We start from the raw sequence: 23,216 nt of genomic DNA, 5'->3' as shown, positions 1-23,216 counted from the left end.
TAGAGAGGGGCTCTGCAGGTGATTTGAAAATAGTCTAGAAGCATTTATGCATATGAGAACAGTGTGACTGTGGAGGGCTCTCAGTATAGCAATGACAGAAGAAGAGCCCATGCCTGGAAATTAAATAAATCCACACAAAAGAAATACTAATAGAGGGCAGTTAATTATGAAACAACAAATTTCTGAAATAGTTTTTCCAGCATCAAAGGGCTCTAACTGCAGGGGGCAAGGGATGACGTTTAAATCAGTCTTTTTTCAGAGTCAAGAATTAATGCAGAAAAGTCAGTTTGAGCTACACAGCAGGTGAGTGAAACTGAGTATCATGCCTCAGGTGACTCTTCCTCACCTTGTAAGTCAACGTATCAGTGAATAAGAGGCTGAGGCACAAGCAATAACTGGGAAGAAAACTCCAGAGAGGTCTCACCTGTAGAGAAGGTGAATGGACAAACACCAGCATGAACTGTGCAACCTAAAAACCCTGGGAAACTCGCTTCCTTGGGAAAAGGTCTTCAGCAGCCTGCAGCAATCTCTGCTGCTGAGGCGGCTCCTAAACCGCTGCCTGACTGAGCGCCTGCCAATAGCAAGCATGGACCTGGCTAAGATGTTCTCACTGCTTTTTGGTTCCAGCTGTTAAATTCCAGTAAGAAACACATAAGATAATTCAAATGTTTCACTCATGCTGCTTTTCCTGTAAGCAATTCCTCTGGTTGCACAGCGTCCTGAAAGAATGAAAACTAGAGATGAATTTGATCCTTTTGCTGTAATACAGTCCTCCCTAAAGAAAAGAGTTCCCTTGCTCTTTAGCTGAAAACTGGCAGGCAGGCTTTGATGCAAATATCCACAATGAGAACTCAGTGTTTGACTGATTATCTGCAAATACTAGTATCATTGCGACAAAGATGAAGCATGACAGCATGCTAGCCAAGCTGCGGGTTAACATAAATGGCATGAAAGACAGAAATGTCAGCATGGAAGTGAACACACTGAATTCTGCAAATCAGAAAGGAAATTCAAGATAAACTTTTCTATTCCAACTCTATTATTTTACATCAGAACAACCTGAACCATCTTTAGCAACAAATGAACTTGCCAGCAAAAACAGACAAATATAACCCCTGGTACTCAGTATTCCCTTCTCAAAGGAAACTGCCAGTTTCTTCCACCCCCTTCAGGTTGTCACCCCTAAGTAATACTTGGTGTTCAAACCTGTGCAAGGCTCTATAACCAACACAACATAACTGAGCACTTCTCTGTGAGTTACAGTTCCCAAAGAGAGAACAAGATGAGACGTGCCATCCCCGAAGAGAGAACTGTAAAGCCATCCTTCCACATACCAATTGCAAACCAAGAGATGACTGCCACTCTACCCTGCTATTAAGGATTATACAACAGTAGCTCTTTTGGCAGCAGATCATGGTCTTACAAAACAATGATGCTTTTCATTAGATTCCACTGTGTTTCAGGAAGTCTTAACAGAATTAACGGGCCTTTCCAGAAGCGCGGAAGCAACTGACGAAGTATTTGAGATGCACAACTCCAATCAGTAGCACAGTCATTCTGAAGGCATGCAACTGGGTCAGCTTGGATAACGCAAACAGCCAGAACTCCTCTTTATCTCTGAACACTGAAGGTGAGGAAGGACATATTTATTGGCTTTCCTTACTAACTGTGCTCTGAAGATCACATCCTTGCTTCATTAGTATTTTATAGAAAAAGCAAAGATACCAAAAGCTTATTCTGGGGTTTTTTCCTAATCTTTTAAAGTAAAAGGAAAAATAAGGATAACATTTTAGAGACACTTGAACTCTCTTCCATGCTGGCTGGGCCCTCTTCATATGCTTATGCACTACATAAACAGATGTGACAGTAGAATCAGCATCTGAACTATCTCCACAGACTGGAAACACGAGTTTACATGTCCCTCCAGCCTTCACTCAGCCCATACGCTGATAGCCAGCTGGCTAGTCAGAGTGAGCCCCAGGGACACAGCACTCACCAAGGGACATGCTGCTGAGGGAAGAAGCTGGCATGCTTGAACTGGGTAACATTGGCTCCTCCTTCATAAAAAAGTTGCTGAAAACAAACACTGAGACCAACAACTGAAGATGATCCAGTAATTCTGAGAGCTGCTCTGCCAAAAACGGTGAGAACTTTTCTCTGCTAAGAGTTTCCTTCTCCAGTGCCATTCCCTTCTCCCACCTTCAAAGAAAAAACTTACCAAATGCTCATAAACTAGCATTGTTCCCTTTCCTTTTGAGATATTACCTACCAAAATAAGAGGTAGATTATTGACAAATAAACCCATCTTTCTAAAAGAAGACGGATGAGCTGAGGACTGTGGAACTAAGCCAGACACAGAAGAGAAAGCCGTAATAGCTAGCAAGGGCACAGACTTCATATGCAAAACTCAGCCAGTTTTCAACTTGCTGTTTGTCCACAAAATACAAACAACACAAAAGAACGATATCCTCAGCTGTAAAAGGCACCATGAAGATAAAGAGGTTCTTGATTCTCAATTATCCTAACACAAAGAAGTCCAGATGTATACTAGCCTACTACAGATTTCCCTAGCTTCCTACTTCTGTTGTTAGTAAGTTACCATCTCTCTTCCAAGATGTCCTTCCTGAGACTACCCAGTCTTTCAAGCGAGGAAGGCAAGAGCCTTCTGCAACCAGGCTCAGCTCATCAAAATCACCCCAGGCTGGCTCTAACTCTCCTGAAATGCTCACCAAGGCCAGAAGCACAACTCCCTCCTCTATGTTCCTCCTAGTTCAGTAACCACAGGCACCCCTCACTTGAGCCACACAGAAATCCTCCTTCTCCCCAAACCAGAGGTTGGACATGTACTTATCACTCAGCATAGAGACAGGAAAGTGTATACCCCAAACCCTTCCTGTGCTCTGTTCTTAGCCAACAGACCCACACAGCAGCTCCTTGCCAATGAGAAGCAAACTACATAGACCTACCAATGGAGCAAGCACAAAGATGAAAAACCAGGGAATGTGAAGTCTGTAGGTGTTTTGAAGTGCTCTTACAGTGCAAAGTTCCCCTCCACATAAAAGAGCACAATTCATTCCCTTTCTGACCTGTTTTTTTAATCAGAGGCAAACATAGTAATTATAGTCTGCCTGATTACAAATGAAATTACAATTCTGTCCTTAGGGCACAATAGTGTTCCCACCTAGATGTTATCAGCCCCCAAACCTCATTTAATCTTGACAGATGTGTAGTACCAAGGCACCACTACAGGAAACTGTACAAGTAAATTAATTTTACAAATACTTTCTCTGCAGAATACCCATGTTTCTCCAAGACACTGCTAATTCATACAGCATTTCTTACGCAACCTATGTAACCTAATTCATCAGTAAAATAACTGAATCTATGATGACTTTGAGCTTTTGCTAAGTTTCTGGCTTCTCTTTGATAACCCAACTGTCTCAGCTTTATCAAGTGATACCAAAGGCCTACATTATACAGTTTTCCAACCGTATCAACTTCTTTTCTTCGGAAACTTCTTACTACCCTATCCAAGAAAAACACAAACCGCTAGGTTCATCTGCGGAAAACACAGTCATCTTTCCATGGTCCCTTCAGTTCACTGTTTTTCAATATAAATCATTCCTGCTGCCAAAGGAGACCGTTCCCTCGCAGGAGCTGAGGAGGACACACATAGTGCTCTCTCTGTACTTGTAGCAGCACAGGTGGCACTCAGAAGAAACATGGATGAAGTGACAGACCTACTCCATTAGCTGTGACCTGGAAGAAGCCTGAAGGGTAAGAGAACACTGATGAAAACTAAGAAGGCATCATTAGCAGGTCCCTGTTACCCCAAAACCAGAGGCGAGAATTCCCAACACTTGAACCTTCCCTCTGGCCAGGAGTGGTCTCTTCAGGGAACCTCAAGTATCTTGTTGGGTGTAGACCTGAAGACATACTCAGTAGTGCAGTCAAGCTTCTGCTGCAGATTTAATGAACAGCTTGAGCCCCCGGGTTCTAAAAAGCCTTTAAAATTGTTTGTCCCAAGCAGAGCAGTACAACAGTCCTGACTGCCTGAGAAGGACTTCTTTTCAGCATGTTACCTGACCTACTGTAGCCCCCCAAAAAAAAAGCCTGACCACATACCCAGCCAGCACAAAGCCTCCTGTGCAGACACAGAAATGCCTCCTTCTAAATGCTTTCAAAACAGCAACTGAAAAAATCCCAGCCTGGCTCTGAGCGTCACAACATGGGCAGAGAGTTCCCTACATGTCCTAACCTTTCCAGTTATTTGTTCTTGACCCCAGCAGCACACATCGATTTATGAGGACTAAAAGTGCTTTTTATTAGTGTCTTTGTTAACATCTACTCTGTGAAGAAAAAATGAGTGGTGGATGAGTAAAACATTGTTAGCTTTTCACCATTTGCTCCCTACTGATTGCTCAAGTTTAGCAAGCAGAGTTTTTTGTTCTTGGCTCATAAAACTGCTAGTGCAATATTGCAAGAGAAGTTAAAAACATGTCAACTAAGAGGTTAAGAGCCTACCTAATCTATTATCACATAAAAAAAATTAGAAAAGGTTAGATGATAGATGCATTTTTAACAAAATCAATCAAAGGCTACAGCATTATTTTTCTGGATCAGAAGTGAAAATGTCCCCAAATTAGTGAAGGCTACAGATGGGCTATTTCATGCCCCTGCCTGTGGAAGGGTGGTTGGAACTAAATGATCTTTAAGGTCCCTTCCAATGCAAACCATTCTATGACTCTATGATCTCAGATCACAGCAAGTAAAGCTCTTTCCAATTAGTATAAAGTTTGCCCATAAAATACCACATCTGCTCATGATTCCAGCAATGACAATTTTTAATATACTCTCTATAAAATCATCCCATTTCAACACCACTATAAGGAGGATACTAGTAAACAACAGAGCACGTGCAAGACACATTCTGCTCATGATGTCTGCAGTCACCGAGTGGTTAAAGGTACAGGAAAGCTAATGCCTTCTAGTGGCTGAATTTGTGTTATTAACTAAAAAGGACTTAACGGACGATCATCTGGAATGCCAGTCACTAATTAGAAGTGACACTTTTGGGTAGAGCAAGTATTACAAAGAATACAGAAGAGGGGGCTTGTATCTACTTTCTTGAACCGCTTACATCTTCAGGTAGCAAATGTTCATTTTTAATCAATATTCCTAGCAGAGCTCTATCCAATCCCGTCAGCTGCAGCCCTGCTTTAGATTACAGATGAAAAAGGTCTGCTGACCACATCTCCCTTCAGAGAGACCCTATCCATGTGCTTATACTTCCCTTTATGCAATGTTTCATTTCACAAAGGAAAGCCATGTAGAAATGCAGCATCCTAAAGCATCAGAAGACTCAAAACAGGCACTGCCTTGCTGACCTGCCTTAAACATCACTGGTCCAACTGATGCTTGTGACATGAAGCGGAAAATGAAATCTGACTCCTGCCTCAGTTTCCAGACAGCAGAACTAACAGATGATTTACCAGTCTGGCTTGCTTACGTTAAATTCCTCTTTCCAGCTTCACTCAGCCACTTGTATTCAATGATGGGAAAGCTACAGAAACTAACTGGAAGAGCTGTTTCCAGGGTCAGCCTCAAGCTAACTGGTGTTCAGAGCACCCGCAACTTATATTCAATTGATCAGTGTTTTCTTTAACGAATGAACCTATCCCAACCTAAAAGCACACACAGAGAGTAACATATAAAAGTGGAAGTGAAAAAGCAACGAAAAAGAAATAACTATGCAGCTATTATGCGTATCTGTTCTTAAAAGGTCTCAGTGAATACTGCATAGGGTGTCAGAAAGGACACGATTTAACCAGCACACTCAGGACCAGATCTTGCAGCACTTCCCTGTGACTTCAAAGGCCACATATGTCTCTGCATAGACTTGAAATGGAATTTCTCTGTAATATCCAAAAAGACGCCTTGAAAAGATCAGAAAGAAACATTTGAAAGACTTTTGCCAACATGTTCAGCTCTTCCATTGGGGAAAAAAAACCACAAGGTATCTCAGATGGAGAAAGCAAATGAAATCAACATCTAAAAATATTGTTTATTTTTAAGTGCAACTGGTTTTATTACTTAACTTCCAAAATTACCTAAGCAGCTTGCCATTTACTAGTACTTACTCTCGTATGTTATTATTGGTAATTGCTGTGTTATGATTACAAAGCACTGGCATAAATCTCACTCAGCACCTCTTTGGGTTTCTGAGGGCAGAACATTCACATGCTCTTCTCCGACCCCATGTCCCTAATTATTAGCTATGCATGCCTATGTGCAACTCAACACCAACTGAATCAACCCAAACACCAGCTGAACTCAGCTGACCTAGAGATTTTCGTATGTGCTATGCTAAACTATCAGTCTGCAATCTTTCAAATTTACCTTCCTTTCTAGGTTAGCTGAGAAGCCAACTAGAAAGTTTCTCTTGTATATACACCACGGCCAGATGCACTACACATTAGATGCAAATGCCAAGAGGAGAGCAGTCCAAGGAGTAAAGTATGAGTTGATTCCCATCCACAGCTACTATCCTCCAAAGGAGATAAGGAATACTGATTCCAGCGACAGCCTGAACAGCTAAGCGCTTCCACCTGAACCCAATGTACACAGCTGGAATACAGCTGTTGCTATCACAGCAGTGCAGGCAGCAGCTGCAGCCAGGCGAAAGGCAGCAGCTCACAAAAGAAAGGGACAACCCACCCAGAAGATCCTACAACCCAGACTTGGCCACCACGATTGCCAAAGCTGGACCACCCCGGCTGGAAAATATTTTGGGGAAGTGTACCTTCCTGAGGGTTCAGTGAGAATTTGCTTCCTGAAAATCCATCAAGAATGTATCTTAAGAGTTGTATGTATTATGGCAGTGTTCACAGGGAGAACTACAAGGCCTGGGTCAAAGCCAGCTAATCCAAAGGCCTGTTCTTAAGTAAACAGTGGAAAACCACTCTACTGCAGAACCTCCCACAGAAACCCATACAGGAAATCTCTGTTTTACCCCTTCCTCTGAACCAATTGTGCTAAAGCAAAGTTAAATTATAATCTTGTAGTAAGTGTATATTCAAAATAATAAGTCATTGTTTGAAAATATCTGGAATGCAGCTGGGAGCTGTGAATAACTAAATTAAGTTTGCACCGCATAATGACTTCAAGAAGCCTTTGTTTTTAAATAAATCACTTGTGGTGAAAAGAGCCAGAATGGTAGTTTTGGAGACCGCAACTGTCCTCTTATTTACAGGATGGGTACAGCACAAGCAGTACTAGGGTACATTGTTCCCACACATCTGTTTCTACTAACTTACTTCATTTTGGAGCCTCTAAATCTTAAAATTACATCCTTGGGTCTTCCTTTCTTCTTCCATCCACCTACAGAAACTCTGCGCACTGTAATTTCAAAAGAGAAACCCAAAAGGTTGCTCTCAACCCAGCAGCATTTCTATAGGTATCTCATCGCTGTGACTCCTGCTCTCCACATTTAATGAGCTCACATCTTTGCAGAATTTGAAGCAGTTTCAGCTGGCATGATGCACAGGGTAAGAACCCACTTGTTTTCTTGCTTACATGTTCAGAGAAGGTAGCATGCAGATAATCACAGTGGGGTTTCCAACCTCTCCAGTTTAGTCAGAACTTCAGCTCTTACAAAACTACCATAAAAGGGTTGGCTGTGCTGCCAAATCCTACAGCAGATATTCATGGCCAGAGGATGATAACGTAAGGTCACCAGCAAGCAACAAGTTCAGCCTCTACCGCCCTGTACCAGACTTGAAAAAGTGATAGGCCTAAGAGGGCTGGCACAAAGCCATTTACTACCCCTAGGTTTGGAGACCCAACTGTCCAGGAAGTAAAAGCAAATTTGCTTTTGACCTTACAGTAAGGTGCACGCATGGTCACACATTCAGGTAGTAGTTAAAATTCAACACAGACTGCTATAGGATTCTTAAACTGAATTACCTAGGCTCCCTTCTTGATCTTATGCTGGCATATAATACAGTGTCTTTTTCCTAGTACAGCTTCATACAGGCAGGTCTCCCCGCTCCTTTTTAGCCCTGCAAACACATGAGACTTCATGACTATACTTCTGCAGGCGGGTTTGGATTATCAGTTGCTTACAGTGGCTACCTTAAATATCTACGCTTTTTTTCCCAGATGTTTTTTAAGGTCTATTTACCATACATTAATTTCTATTTACTGTACGTGGTGGATTTGCTCTGTAGTTGTGTTAAGAAAGCAGACTCATGTTATACATGCTCTCTATGTGGATTACACAGTCCAAGGTTTTAGGAATCATTCCAATTAAGAAGTCATAATGATTAAAAAGCAAAATACAGCTCATTGCCATGAGTATCATAACCATGACACATAATAGTCATTACTTTAGAAGCACAAAACAGACATTTCACAATAGGAAATATTTATATGAATGTGCACTTTGAAGGTACTCAAAGAATAAGATATGCTTCAGCACAGGATAGCCAACTTTTGAAGAATTACAGAATTGTTAGGGTTAGAAGGGACCTCTGGAGACCACCTAGTCCAACCCAGATCGCAGCCATTTCAAATGTAATTTCATATTATATTTGTGCCGCTGACACTAATAAATCAAATTTACACCGCAGATGCAGTACAGACAGTAAGTGAAGAATTCCCATGCACTGACTTGGTAACATACCTCATCCCAAACACACCCTGAAGAGCGAGACCACAATTCTACTCCTGGGCACATTCTGTTCAGTTTTCTGTGCTATTATTCACACTGCCAAAAAGTCACAGCTGTTTTATATCAGGACACAGCATTTGTAAGCCACCCTGAGGCAGGGACATGGCCTAGAGCAGGCACGGTGAACTCATCCCCAGGCTGTCCTCTGCTGACATATGGCGCTGTCCTCAGTTTCCCTTGGGGTACAGCTGTAGTGCCTTACTCTCTCCATGTGTTTGCGCTGGATGGCATATGAGTATTTCTTATCCTGAGGCGATTAGTTACTGAGGTGTTCTTTCAAAGGAGTGAAGACAAGGCACGGCCCTGCCGAACAGCAAGCCAGTTCCTATGACAACTTTCCACTGCAGCCTGGCTGTAGACCATTAATTCACCTTCCCCAGACCAAGCAGCTGGTGGTAACATTACTTTGGGCCATCACAGACCTCTGCAGGGTTTTCATTAGCGGCCAAGCAACAGCAGGTTGTGTGGTACTGAACCACATGGATCCCACAGCACCCCCTAATTTCAAATTCCTACAAAAGAATGGGTTCACTGAGTGCAACTGCATGACCCCGCTTCTGTCTCTTGCCCACGGTTTTCAGAGCAGAGCTGCAGTCAGCTCTTCTTCCTGTACCTCCCCGCAAGCTGCTGCTTACAATTTCTGTAGGATTCAAAGGTTGCACATCACCTCAGTTCATCTGGGAGCACTGCAAACCTACTCTGCAGCCATTCCCAGATAACAGCTTATGCTGTGAGCTAATCGCACATCTATCAGTTTTTAACCGGAGCATTATTTCATTAAGCTGAACTGCAAATAATAGGTATGATTTGAACCAATAAACCTATCTCCTTTTCAATAAGCATCAGTTAAAATATCTCATTTTCATAGTTTACTTCCCTTTTGCTTCCGATACAAAAATAATATACTAGTATATTTGCAAAGGAAATAAAACACTCCTTTCAATGCTTCCCAAGAGTACAACACCCCAATGTTTGCCACTAAACACCACACTAAGGCTTCTGTTTTTCTCAAAAACAAACATTCCCCTGGAAGTTATAAAAAAAAAGCCTAGGATAAATATTTCTAGTGGTTTTAGGGAGCATCTGTTAACTTTCAATTCAAGCTACATTAGGAATTGAACATGTCAAGGAGTAGCAATTCCATTCTATTATTATTATTATTATTATTATTATTATTATTATTATTATACAAGCTGGAAATTCGCTTGGGAAAATTTCAGCCTGCATCTGATTTTTGCTGGCGTAGCCCCTAAACCCAGTGTCTAACACTAATGCTACCAATGCGCACATACTAACAGGCTGTTAATTTCAAACCTCAGCTGAAAACATTTCTCCCATTCTTACAATTTTTCTCCCCATTTATCTCTGCAATTGTGCTTCATTCAATGGAGCATTTTAAATGTAACTCAGCGGTGCATTTCGCCATACAATCTGTTTGAATGACGCTGTAGAGAGTAAAGGTTGCATTGTGCTATATAATGAAAGTACGTCTATGCTTGAACAAACTCCAACCGCTGTTAATCAAACCAGCGAGTTCCTGAACGATCTTTGGGACTCCAGACTAACGGCAATAGGTTATTTTAAACAGCAGCTCTACTCTAAAATATGTTTAGGTTGACAGGGGCTGACAAGGACTGTGACAGACTGCCAGACCCAATCGGTTCACAAGTGAAACACCACGGTTTTTCCTCACTGCTAGAACTATACATTCAGCATGTGAACCAAAGACCAAAACGTAGCTCTGGGTTTTGTTTGATTTTCAGTAAAAACACACCGTACCTGAAAGGAGCTGAAAATCTTCTTACTTTCAATTTATTCACCAGTGACAAACAGGCATATGGATCAATACAATCTATCTCAGTCAGTGACAAGACATAATGCTAAACTGACACACGGGACAATTTGGATAGGTGAGAGACGTTTCTAAGTGACTACTAAGAAAGCATTTCACAATCTTTGAGGTTCAAACAGTAAATCTTACAAAGCTAAAACCAAAATTAAACGTTTTAAAACATGAGCGATTATGCCTTGCGAGGAACACTCTCTAGACCACGTCAAAGAGGATCCTCAGTATCCAGCTTGGCAGCCTTTAGAAACACAAGCGAGGGAACAAACTTGAGGGTTTCATAATCGCAGTGGTTCCAGGAATTTTCAAAACTGCCTGTGCTACAAGGCACAGTGCTGCCCTATTAAATCATCTCGTCTACCAGACACCAGTGTAGGTTCGTTTCCGCTATACGTTTTGCAACATTATTTCTGGCACAAAAGGAGGGGATTAAAAAGAAGCATGAGCAAAGTGTGAGCAAAGCAGTTCCGCGTTGGGGTTTTTTATTTTATTTATTTACTTGGTGCGTCGCTCCTGGTTCAGGTTATCAGCTCAAGCCTCATACAACCGTACTGCCAAGAGCAACACAAACCAGAGCAGTGACACTGAACCCTCACCCCGATGCGAGGCTGCCCGGGAAGCGTTGTGGCTGTCTGTCCTCAGACAAGAGGATCGCCGATACCCACCAGCCCGGCCGGGGCGGCGGCTGCCCCCGGGTACGCTGCGAGCTGGAAGGCGCCGCCGGCACCCCTCCGCTCCACGTGAGACGGAAGGCAGAACCGGACACCCCGCTTACAAACACCGTCCCGGGGCTCCTTCTCCTCAGGGCGGCAGGCGAACCGCTTCCCTGCCCCGGGGCGGGAAGGCAGCTCCGGGGCGCGAAGGCAGCTCCGGGGCGCAGCCCGGCGGCCACAGGGCAGGAGCAGCCTCTGAGGAGTCCCCCTCAGCGGCAGAAGAGGAAATGCCGCCGGCGGGAGCACCCCGGCTCCGCACGCCGCCCCTCCCTCCCCTCCTCAGCCCCGGCCAAGGCGTTGGACGGGCGGACGGACCCCGCTCCGCCTCAGGGGAGCGCGGGGTGGGGAACAAGGGACACACACAGAGACACAGACACAGACACACAGACACAGACAGACACAGAGAGACACACAGAGAGACACACAGAGAGACACACACACACACACACACACACACACACACACACACACACACACACACACACACACACACACACACACACACACACACACACACACACACAAACGGTCCCCCCGCCTCACCCACCACCGCAACGGTCCCCGCCACGCGCCCGGCGCCGCGCGCACGCGCGCACTGCCCCCGCGCGCCCGGGCCGCTCTCACCTCCTGCCGCGCTCGCAAGAACTGCCCCGCACAACTGCCGCAGAGCCCGGCCCGCCGCACTGCGCAGGCGCGGCCGCGGCCCGCCCCGCCCGCCAGCCAGGGACCGGGGAGAGTGTGCGAGCCCGGCGCTCAGCCGCAGAGGCAAGAGGGAGAGCGCGGCGGCAGTGTGCCAGCCCGCCCGACGGCCGCACACACCCTCCCTGCAGCCCAGCCACAGAGCCTGGCACGGTTCTGGGCAACGTCTATGGGGCTGAACACACGCAGCCCTGCACCCCACAGCACTGCACCTCCTGGTCCTGCAGCCCCAGCCTGCCTGAGCACTCACAGCGTGCTACAGAGGCTGAAGGAGACAGAGTTTTGGCTAAAATACCACAATTAATTAATGATTTTTTGGGAGGGGGGCATCCGCTGCGAGGAGGGTGGTAATGGCAGGGGATTTAGGGGACAGCTGGGATCCTGCCAGCCCATCCCAAGCAAAGGTCCACTGCCACCAGTGAGGCCTACGGCAATCACAGCTGTGGACACGGCAGTCCAAGCTGGAAAGGCTCTGGGGATTGTTGTGTGGAGCAAAAGCTATCCATTGGTTCAGTGCCAGTTGTACCACACTGGGCCAGCACCAGCCCAAAAAGTCCCAGGCAAAAAAAACCCAACAACTCACTGGCAAAACAAGCCGCCCTTTTACTGTCTGGTTTTGCTCACTCTGAGGGCCTGGAAAAGGCCTCAGCCCCAGGGGTCCTGGCCACCTCAGAGTGGTCCCCACCAGTTGACAGTGGTGACGGCAGCCATTCACTTGCCCCAGCTCGTCCTGGGCCCTCACTGCTCTGCTAAACCCCCAGCACCCAGGGGGTCCCGTCTCCCTTCCCATGCCTCAGTAGTGGCTGGAAGATGGGCATGCCTCCCCTCCTCCAGCAGCAGCTTTTCTAGCCCCACCATCATGGTGCTTCCTTTATCTCCCCAAGGACACTTCCTTCAGCTTTCCCCATCTCCCTTTGCTCTACTCCAGGAGATAAGGCACTGCCACTGCCCTCCATGCACGGGGACACGCCGCAGGGCAAGGTTTTGCTGACTTAGGGATAGCTGGCCCATCATGGCTCTATGGGCTCTGTGAGCCTTGCTCCATTGCCTCACTGAAGGAAAGCACCCAACAGCACCAGCGTTTAATAGATGCAGTTAGTTCCGGGTAAAACAAATCCTGTTTTGGGCACCAAGGCCGCACTGGGGCAATGTTACCCACCCAAGAAGCTCAGCCTGCACTTCCCAATGCCACTGAGACATCTCATGGCACCTGGACCAGGTATTTAAGCAAGAGGTTTCACTTGGACATGTGTCCACCTGTATTTGGAAGCTCACAACAGGAACTCATTTCCATGTATCGTCATGGTGGGGACCATCCTGGAGTGTGTCTGTCTGTGTGTATGTCTGCATAGCTTTCCAATACATAACCCCAGAAGATGCACTGAAGCCATCAAGATGACTAAAAGTATTAAACAAACAAAAATCCTTCAGTGTAGGAAAGAGACTAAGGCAGGTAAGGCAAAGTCTGCAAAATCCTGCACAGGATGGGGGGTGGGTGGGCAGGAACCATGTCTCAGCTCTTCCACTGTGTCCCCAAAGCCAGGGGCATGGCATGAATTCAGCTGGCAGTGACTCCAAAGTGCGAAGAAAGATGACGGTTTTTCATATGGCACATTATCAAACAGTGGATTACACAGCATGGTGGCATCCAGGATGTGAGCTTGCACTGATTAGATAAGGGCCAGCAAATACAGGGATATGACTGCTGCCTTGGGAGCTCTGGAGCTGCAGGCAACCTGAACCAGGGAACCAGGGAAGCATATATCTGCTGCTGTCAGAAACAAACATCTGAGTTAGAGGTACCCAGTGCAGACAATTTCCTATTTTTGATAGTGGTTTTGTGCGCATGCAATTCAACAAACACAACCTTCTTTCTTCTAGACGTGCATATACATCTAGATACACATATACATGTTTTCTCCTTGATTTTGCTGCCCCTACCCACAGGGCTGTCCCTCCCACAGGGGATCAGACCTGCCTGCGCCACAGGAGATCTGGGAGCAGCCTCCCAGGAGACGCTTGGGTCTGCTTTGTCCCACCACCAGGAAGCATTTCCTTCTCACGCAGCTGCTGCAGTGAAGCTGGGTGGTGAAACACCTTCGCAGAGCATTAGTTTAATGGACTGTGCTGGAAATCAGCCGGAAGGTATGTGTCCCATTGCTGTGTGTGCACAGCTCAGAGGACAGGTTCTTCCTCTGAAGCAGAAGCCTGGGCAGATTGCAGCTTGGGAGATAAATCGTTTGATGAGCCCCCTCAGCAGGCGGCTGCTTTAAGGACTCCTTATGCTGTCTCAAATGCAAGACCTGATTTTTGAAGCAACTGGGAGGTACGGAATGGTCCTGAGCAATTTAACCCTGGGTTTCAGTAGTATACAGTTCTTAGCTATGGGACTTTTTCTGTTTTTCTGTCTGTTTTCTAGCCTTATAAAGTTCCTCCTGATGCCATGTTTGTGTATCCCAACAGAGATCCATATGTTACTCAGGCATCAAGGTTTTCTGAGGCTGAACACAGCCCAGGCACTGCCCTGGTTTTAATTTGTGCCCACTTCCAGCTTGTCGTCTCATTTCAGGGCTGACATGTTGGCATTCAGCTTGTCTCCAGCCCCTGGCAAGAGGAGAGGACATGGCCATGCTTCAGCTCTCCCTCTCACTGTGAGGGCTTTACATCTCCCAGGTTTGTTGGCCAAGTCAGCCGCTGAGAGCAGGGTCGGGTTCAGGGGGCTCACAGAAGAATCTCATTTGGGTGCCAGCCACCTGGATTAGGGTCCTGCTGCAGCTGCCTGGAACATGGGAGCACCCCCAGAACTGGCAGCTCGTGCTGAGTGGATCCTAAGGTCTCAGCCACCGTTTGCTTCTCTGAAAGAAGCAACCTTACAGCGAGCTGGAGCTGCACCCTTGTTCTGCAGGACAGCAGTGCTTATCATCATTTACTAGATCCAACTACTTCAACTCATTCAGCTACAAGTTCCCAGTAGTCACACTAGCAACTGGCTCAGGTCCCACCTGCTTAATGCAGTCTCCTGTCTGTGTAGAAAGACCCCAGAGCATCCCAACCCACTGGAGGCAAAGGGTCTTTACCCATGGGTCAATCCTAGGGTCTTTACCCATGGACATCAGCAGTCCCTGCAGAGACGCATTTCTTCTACTGGAGGAGACTGTAGCACTCCTGACTTTGCTGTTAGACTAAATAGGTATGGCGGTGCTAAAACAGCACAAGTGAGGAGGCCAGGATAAGCTGCACTCCACTTTTCCAAGGCAAAAGAAAACTACAGAAGCCTCTATCATCAGTAATAAGCAACAGAGCAAAGTCATCAAAACAATGCTGCACACATACTTAAGCACAGATGAAAACTTCTCAGTTATCTGATCAGTTATTCCCAGCAGCAGAAACCTGACTTAGGATATTGTAATACAAAGCAGCAGATGTGAGGAAGTGGTAAAACACAATTGTGGGTGAAGAGTATGTGAAAGACCTAAAAAACCCCCACCCAGACGAAGTAGGGGATTTCTGCAGCAGCAGTGTGAGCCAGACATCCTGGGCCAGGCATCACGCTCCAGGGCCAGGGCACTAGCAGTTCCCAGCCCTGCCCTGCAGCCGAAACATAAGCTACTCAGGCAATCCAAGTCTTGCAGCCTCACTGTCGCTGACCTAAAATGGGCTTCAAGAAAACTGGATCCTTCCAGGAAAACTGCCTGTGTGCAGATTTGAGTCCCGGAAAAGTGAGGCACAAGGCAGATCTGTTGCCTTGTGTCTTTCTCCTGTCTCTTTCCTTTGTCTCCACTGGCTGATGCTCATTCCTCCTATGCCCTATGGGATGGATGTATCGGGCTAAGGTGAGCTATATACATGTGTGTGTTGATCCTGTAGCCAATCCCTGACTGCAGGCTTAAGAGCAGCCTGCTCCCACAGCTGGGCAGTGCTTTGCCTTGGGCTGGGCTCACCTCCCTCCCAAGTGAAAGGGGTGTTTTCCCCACGGGGCTTCTGCCCTAGGCAATGCCCTCATAGGCATGGCTTTAGGAACATGGGACTCTAGCCACTGTTAGGAATTAACTTCTGATCCCAAGGAGATGGGAATCCCAGAATCATCCCTCCCCATTTGGCTGGTCCTTTCCAAACAACAACAGCTCTTTTGGAAGTCATTGCTCTAACCAGTGCCAGCCCTGGCTTTCTTGTTCTCCACTCTCATCTCCTTCATGCTGTCCCTGAATCACCTGTAAGGAGAAACTGGGACAAGTAGAACTGGGCATTAGCACAGAGCTCAGTGTCACAGACACGTATAGCAGGAGACAGGATACGGTCGCACATCTCACCACATTCCTCACACCTGGCTCACAGTTATTTTAAGCTGTTTTTTCCACCTCACAGCTACGTTTTGTGCTGCTGCTCCTAGAGATCAGACACGTACCACAGGTCTCTTGGCAGGTCCTGCATTGGAATGCTGTGCTCCTGGGCACGGTACTTGGCCGTGGTGGTGTGGGGTGATGATATACTCCTTCCCATCAGCTCTGCAGCCCAGCAAACCCCTGACAGTGGAAGGCTCAGGCTCTTTCAGTTCTCAGCAAACAACCTGAAGGCAAAATCCTCCCTTGCTTGTCCCCTGCAGCATGGCTGGACAGAGGATGAGTCGCTGTCCCCACCTCTGCACTCCCCCTGCACCCAAACTGCCCCCAGCTCCATCCTGCAGAGACCCCACAGGGAGGAGAGGGGCTGGGGGGACCAACCCCCCAGGACACCTGCGCCCCAGGCACAGGCACACAGAATGGGCTCCCTTGAGGGAACAGCTGGGGATACCCAGCAGGAGTGATCTCTGTGCATATGCCTGTGTGCCTGCCTGACTCTGCCTCTCCACCTGCCCATTCGTGCCTGCTTCCTTCTGTGTTTCTGCTTCTCCTTGCCTGTGCATCTGCGTGTGCATCTGTGTGTGTCTCTGCACGTCTGCTTGTCTCTCTGTCCGTCTGGCTCTGAGCATGTCTATGTATGTGTCTCACTGTGAATGTGCTTGTCCCTTCCCGCGTGCCTGCCCGTCCGTCTGTCCCTTTGTGTGTGTGTGACCTTGTCCATCTTCCCGTGCCTGTTTGTGTGCTCTTTATGCGTCCGTCTGTCCGTCCATCCCCACACACGTACGTCCTCACCCCCCCCCCCCCCGCCGCCACAGCCCTTCAGCACCTCGGAGCACGGACAGCTCCCGCAGGCTCCTGCGGCCCCGGGGCCGCTCCGCGCACCGCGCCGCGCACCGAGCATCGTACCGCAACATCCCCCCACCGGAGCGCCCCGCCCCGCGCCCCTCTCCGCACCGCATCCCGCCCCGCCCCGCCGTACTTAAGCACCGCCGCAGCCGCCGGTCCTGCTCCGCCGCCATGAGCTACAGCGCGGAGCCGGCGGCTCTGGCCGCCTCCTACCGCCACCTCTTCGCTGAGGCCCCGCGGCGCTCCGAGGGGTCTGCGGGCCTGCGGGCGCGCCCGGGCGCGGAGCCGGGGCCGGGCCGGGAGCGCAGCGCTGAGCCGCGTCTGGTGCGGGATAGCGAAAAGGCGCAGCTTCAGGGCCTGAACGAGCGCTTCGCCGGCTACATCGAGCGGGTGCGGGCGCTGGAGGAGCGGAACCGGGCGCTGGCGGCGGAGCTGGCGGCGCTGCGGCAGCGGTCTGCAGAGCCGCGCCGGCTGGGCCAGCTGCTGGGCGGGGAGCTGCGCGCCCTGCGCGCCCGGCTGGAGGAGGCGCACGGTGAGCGGGCGCAGGCGGCGCTGGAGCGGGCGCGCCTGGCCGAGGAGACGCAGAGGCTAAGGGCGCGCTGCGAGGAGGAGGCGCGGGGCCGCGCCGAGGCGGAGCAGGCGCTGCGCTCCCGGCAGCAGGCGGCCGAGGGGGCCACCCGCGCTCGCAACGACCTGGAGCGGCGTGCGGCGGCGCTGCGGGAGGAGCTGGCGGCGCTGCGCAGCGCACACGCCGAGCAGCTGGCGCAGCTGGGGGCCGCGCTCCGCGCCGCCTCTCAACCGGCACCGGCCCCCTCGGTGCGGCCCGACCTGGCTGCGGCGCTGCGGGAGCTGCGCGCCCAGTACGAGGCGCTGGCGGCCCGCAACCTGCAGGCGGCCGAGGACTGGTACCGCACCCGCTGCGCCCGCCTCCATGAGCGCGCGGCCCGCAGCCAGGAGGCCGTGCGTGCCAGCCGCCGGGAGGCCGGCGAGTGCCGCCGTCAGCTTCAGGCCCGCCTTGCGGAGATGGAGAGCCTGCGCGGCGCCCACCAGTCCCTGGAGAGGCAGCTGCAGGAGCTGGAGGAGCGGCACAGCGCCGAGGCCGCCGGCCTCCAGGTGAGCTGGGCGGCGCCGGGATCCGACGCCGTTCCTTCCCCGCGCAGGGTCCCCGGGTAAGCTCCGCCTCGGTGCTCGGTACTGTGCTGCACTGGGCATCCCCTTCCCGTGCAACCTGCCCCAGCGGTCAGCACCTCCATCCCAGTAAACTCCCCTAGCGCTGTGCAGCACCGAGCACCCAGCGTTCCCCCTGCTCTGCTCCTGTTCAGCGCTGAGCATCTCCCACTGCAAGCACACTTCTGCAGTGCAGCCCAGTCCTCTGCAGCAGCCCCTCCCGCAGCGCTGGGCACTCCGGCCGATGCAGTGTCCCCCCCCGTGTCCCGTCCCGTCCCCCCCCCCCCCGCACCGTGCAGCTACCAGAGCCTCTGTATCCGGTGCTGTGCTGTATGCACGCAACACCGCTCTCCCCCTCCACACACCAGCGCTGTGCAGCACCAACCTCCCCCCCCCCATGCAGGAGCAGTGCCCCTGCAGCACTGCAGCTTGCCCCCCACCCTGGCATACGGCCTCTCTGCCGTGAACGACTAATCCAGCCTCACCAGGGCATTGCCTCCACCCTTTACCCATAGGCAGAACCCCAGAGAGCAGGTTCTGGGGGCATACGAAGGGCCAGGACACTCCGTTCACCACCACCTTCGCACAGGGAATGGCAGTGCTGTTTGGGGCATCATCCCATCCTTGCCCTGTGCCTTGAGGGTTATCTCCAAAATTGCCCGCACATTTCCTGTTGCTGTGAGTAGTTCCTCGAAGGTGTCTGCCCAGGCTTGGCCCCTCGCCCTGTGCCTGTCTCCTGGCACCTGCACTGCAGAAACTGAAGCTCTGCAAACGGTCAGGCTGGATTTGCAGCCAGATCCCAGCATCTCTTATGTCTGTATGCCACTCACAAGGGGCAGACATTGAGCAGTCCACGTCTCTTATTCCATTGCTGCAGTATTACATTTTCTTGTTACAGGGAAATGTTCATGATTTATAATAAAATAGATTACATGCCTATTATTCTATTACATGGCTATGAAATGATCTGTGCTTTCTAAATGAAGTCATTTCCTTCTAAATACCAAAAAAAAACCCACCTTACATCATACCTGAAAGACATTATTTCTCATCCAAGTAATGCCTTGTCATTTTCAAGGCCAAATTTTGCTGGCCTCTCTAGAACTCATGACTCTAGTTCCAAGCTGCTTGCAAAAGTCCTGAATAGTTGAGGTCTTCTTCAGCAAATATTGTGAAAATAGGGAATATCTATTTCCTGTCATGGATGAAAGGATTATGCACAGTAATCTTCTTAAATAGTCTTGATGCCATGTGAAAAGGGATTTCAGGAACAACCTATGAATTGAGGGGGAACAAAAAAATGCAACTGAATTAAATGGCCTTGTAATTGAAATTGTTTTAGTGATAGCACAGCAGTGTTTTCCCACATGACCCTCAGCAACTGCTTTAAGTGTGGCAATACATAGGAGCCTTTTAAGCAATGTGCATGTGTAGCAGCACATAATGGCTGCAACCAGTGGAAATGGATGGAATACTCTTAAAAGGGAACATTCCTATTGTTTGAGCTTTTGAAATGTTCCTATAGGCTGCTAAATCAAGGGCATGTCTTGATATCTGTAGGCTATCCAGTCAAATCTGGAGCAATATATGAGAGTTTTCCATTAGGGGACAGGTTTGCAGTGGTGTGAGGAGGGGGTTATTCTACCAGCTGGTAAAGCTGGGGTGTGGAAGGTAGGTACATGCAGGGTACCAAGGATAACCCATTTTTAAAGAGCATTTTGTTCATGCGAATGAAGGGGGCTGAGGGCACAGATGGTCAGAGAGCAAGAGTGGGGCTGTCCAATGACAGGGTCATCCCGAGTCCCTCCCTCCTGTCATGGCTCGGTGCAACTGCAGTCTGGCTGCATTGGAGCAGAGATTTTAATCTGCACTGCAGCAGCAGCCATGCATGTCCTGGGTGCAGCCATGCCTGTCCTTTTCAGGTGATGCCCCAATGGTCTCCTTGAACTGTTTTCCACTGCTCAGTCCTTCCTCAGAGGCACAGCTCCATGCAGCTCCATGGTCAGGCAGCACTGCTCAAGGCAGAGACCCCAAGGATGGCTGGTAAATGTCTGACAGGGCAGGATGTATCCAGCTAACTTGACTGAGGTGCCCCATGCCACATTCAGGAAGAGCTGCCAATGCTGCTCTGGGGCCCAGATGAGGCTTGCTGCACCAGGCTCAGCACAGCTCTCTGCTCCTTGGGCAGCTTCACTGTCATGGCTGTCTCTGGACTGAGCACAAGGAAGGTTATGCAGGACACAAAGGAGGGGACAGGATGGGAATGAGGAGAGGGACAAGATGGGGATAAGGACAGTGACAGGATAAGGATACAAAAGGATGGGGATGAGGACAGAGACAGTATGCGGATGAGGACAGGGCCAGGATGGAGATGATGTGGCAGGATAAAGCTTGTTCACTGGGACAGAGAAGCTGGAAGCTCCGAGGCCTGGCTGTGGGAGGGGGTGTGGGAGAGAAGATGTTGGCAGTGGCCATTGCAGGGCTTTGCAGGCAGGGCTGCAAACTGCTTACTCATTCCTGCTCCAAATCATGCTCCTCCAGTGGCACAGTTGGGTGGCTGGCAGTGGGAAATCATCTGATTGAGAAGATCCCTATAGGAACAGGTTTCGCTGCTTTCAGGCTGCTGCTTAGATACCTGTGGGAGAGAACCAGATTGCTTGTTTTCTGACCAAAAATAGAACAAAAACATTAGTCCCCTTTGTTAGCAGATCTGACTTTGGACTTATGCACATCACAGGTAGAACAGGATGTAGCAGCTATGGCATGGCAAAGCTGATGGAAAGGATGCTGGAAGGACGTTGTCCAGATGAGCTCTTGCAGAGCAGGCCTCTGACTCTGGAACCCTCAAATCCCTGCATCTGGAGCCCCGCACCCTCGGGCTCTGAGGCATCTTCCTGGGAAGGTGTCAGACTACCCCTCCTGGAACCAGCTCTTCCCTCCTGCCCTGGCAGCACTATCTCTCCTTCCACCACCTGAACACATCCCAGTCTTTCTTAAACACCCCCAAAAACACGCTGCAGCCCTTTTCCTGGCAACCTCTCTACCCATGGGCTTATGCAGTGCTGGAGGCTCCCATGTGTCCTGCTTTGATGATGCTTAAGCCGAAAACTTCTCATTCCTCCCCAGCAGTTCTTCCCTTCCCTCTATAGCAGCCTGCCTCGTCCCTGCAGGACTGGGGGCTCCGCCACCATGTGCTGTTTGCTCCCTCCATCTCAAAGCCCGTGCTGCAGATGGGAAACTACTTAAGTCCATCAATGTTTAAAGCCTTCCCCTGCAACACATACTCACAAGCCATGCCCAATGCATTGCCTACTACTCTATCTCTGTTAGCACGAAATTTCATGGCCTGAAGGTCCTAGTGGGATGTGCCATCATGGACCAACTGCCCATTGCAGCTTCCCTGTCTCTGCAATGGGCAGAGCAGAAAACCTGTGGGAGAGGTCCCCGCTCTAAAACACAGCCCTGAATGCCATTGCCTTTGCAGGACACCATTGGGCAGCTGGAGGATGACCTGCGAAACACCAAAAATGAGATGGCTCGGCACTTGAGGGAGTACCAAGACCTGCTTAATGTCAAGATGGCCCTGGATATTGAGATAGCTGCCTACAGGTAAGGCTGCTCTGACCCTGCTCTGCTTGGTGACCTCCCAAGCCCAATCCCCTGACCCCACCAGGCTCGGGTATTTTCAAGGACCCAGTAAAGTAGCTGGGAACACACTCAAGAAGATACACCATTGTGTTGCTCATCTTCCCTGCCTGGGGAGCAGCCATGGCTCTTTGGCATGCCTTGATCTAGCAGACATGAACCATGTCCCTCAGTCACCCCATAAGCGGCTGCTTTTAATGGGGTTGGAAATTTCCCTCTCTTGCAAAGTCAAAGTAGATGCAAAAGGCAGAGTCCCTCTGGTTTGTGATTTTATTTTCCTGGCATTTCTGGATGGGGAGGAGGGAAATGGTCTCATGTACCCCATATTGCAAATGCTCCAAAAATTATTCACCAAAGCATATTATTTTAAACCAGTTGCATGGCACAGCATGACCCAAGCCAGTGTCCACTGCAGGCTGGTGTGATGGCCTGGAGTGCTTGGACTTGCTCGCAGGTCACAGCATGCCCCCAGGCTTTGCAGATATTTCATGTAAGATATTCTAAGACTAACCTCTTCCCTTGTGATGTACTTGCAGGAAGCTGCTGGAGGGAGAGGAGAATCTCTTCAGCATGGGAAGCGTCGGCCTTTCAGAGCTCAATCCTCTCCCCAATCCCACTTACTCCTTCCAGCCAAGAGGCTTTAGCTCTTCTACTCTGTCCTTCACAGAGGACAAGCAAGGAGAGGTTATTAAAGTGACCTCTAAAATATCATCCAGCAGGGCTGAGATGATTGAGGGGACCATAACCTCTGCCAAGAAAAGAGGGAGATTAAACCTGCACGAAGGAATCATTGCAAATGCAAAGATGTAACTGTAAGGACCCCGTCCATTTTGCATTTGAGGGGGAACAGTCTCCACTTGGCCTTTAAATTGCCTCTCTGGGCACACAGCTGTGCTGGGCTTGCAGGAAGCCTCCTGGTGTTCTCTGGACACTGTCCTGGGGCTGGCTTCCTTGTGAGTCCTGCCATGCAGAGGCCGGGCTTGGCACATTGCTCCCTTTTAAATGGGGTGGAGGCACGGGCAGGTAGCTAGATGCATGTTGGTCATTGTTGTGGTGGCACAGTGGACTCATAGCAGCACAGTGGACTTGTAGCACCCACCATCCCCCCTCTCTCTCTCCCTCCTCCCACGGCATGCGAGACGGAGCCAGCTCTCTGGGAAGGGGGAGGCAAGGGAAACAACATGTTTACTGTAACTAGTTTCAAGGCTACAGCCCTTCATCTACTATCC

The 23,216-nt window shown here is 49.4% G+C and overlaps 2 protein-coding genes across 4 annotated transcripts in view; one reads left to right on the top strand and one right to left on the bottom strand.

Annotated features, from left to right (window-relative positions):
* NT5C2 (5'-nucleotidase, cytosolic II) overlaps positions 1–17,434 on the bottom strand; it is a 65,904-nt gene extending 48,470 nt beyond the window's left edge. Inside the window, exon 1 of one of the 3 annotated variants that reach the window (XM_061458845.1) lies at positions 17,309–17,434. In XM_061458845.1, the coding sequence (XP_061314829.1) occupies positions 17,309–17,348 (40 nt within the window). In that variant the 5' untranslated portion in view covers positions 17,349–17,434. Of the gene's footprint in view, positions 1–11,837; positions 11,851–11,914; positions 12,000–17,308 lie in introns of those variants that run through there. The other 2 variants (XM_061458846.1, XM_061458847.1) reach the window with 2 other exon arrangements.
* Positions 17,347–22,896, top strand: INA (internexin neuronal intermediate filament protein alpha). Its single transcript, XM_061458851.1, has 3 exons — positions 17,347–18,288; positions 21,827–21,951; positions 22,524–22,896. Exons 1-3 carry the CDS (start codon positions 17,347–17,349, stop codon positions 22,795–22,797), a joined length of 1,341 nt encoding a protein of 446 aa, XP_061314835.1. The 3' UTR covers positions 22,798–22,896.
* The last annotated feature ends 320 nt before the right edge of the window (positions 22,897–23,216 follow it).

Source organism: Pezoporus flaviventris, unplaced genomic scaffold (genome assembly GCF_033815535.1).
Source record: "Pezoporus flaviventris isolate CSIRO_AGI_PZ_B2104156 unplaced genomic scaffold, CSIRO_AGI_Pfla_v1 ptg000029l, whole genome shotgun sequence".
NCBI lineage: Eukaryota > Metazoa > Chordata > Aves > Psittaciformes > Psittacidae > Pezoporus > Pezoporus flaviventris.
Note: the sequence above shows the minus strand (reverse complement) of the source record. Positions and strands in the feature narration are given on the sequence as shown.

Coding starts and splice junctions, on each gene's coding strand:
- INA (XM_061458851.1), top strand. CDS start 17,347: ATGAGCTACAGCGCGGAGCCGGCGGCTCTGGCCGCCTCCTACCGCCAC. Junction 18,289..21,826: donor CCGAGGCCGCCGGCCTCCAG/GTGAGCTGGGCG, acceptor TTGCCTTTGCAG/GACACCATTGGGCAGCTGGA. Junction 21,952..22,523: donor ATTGAGATAGCTGCCTACAG/GTAAGGCTGCTC, acceptor ATGTACTTGCAG/GAAGCTGCTGGAGGGAGAGG.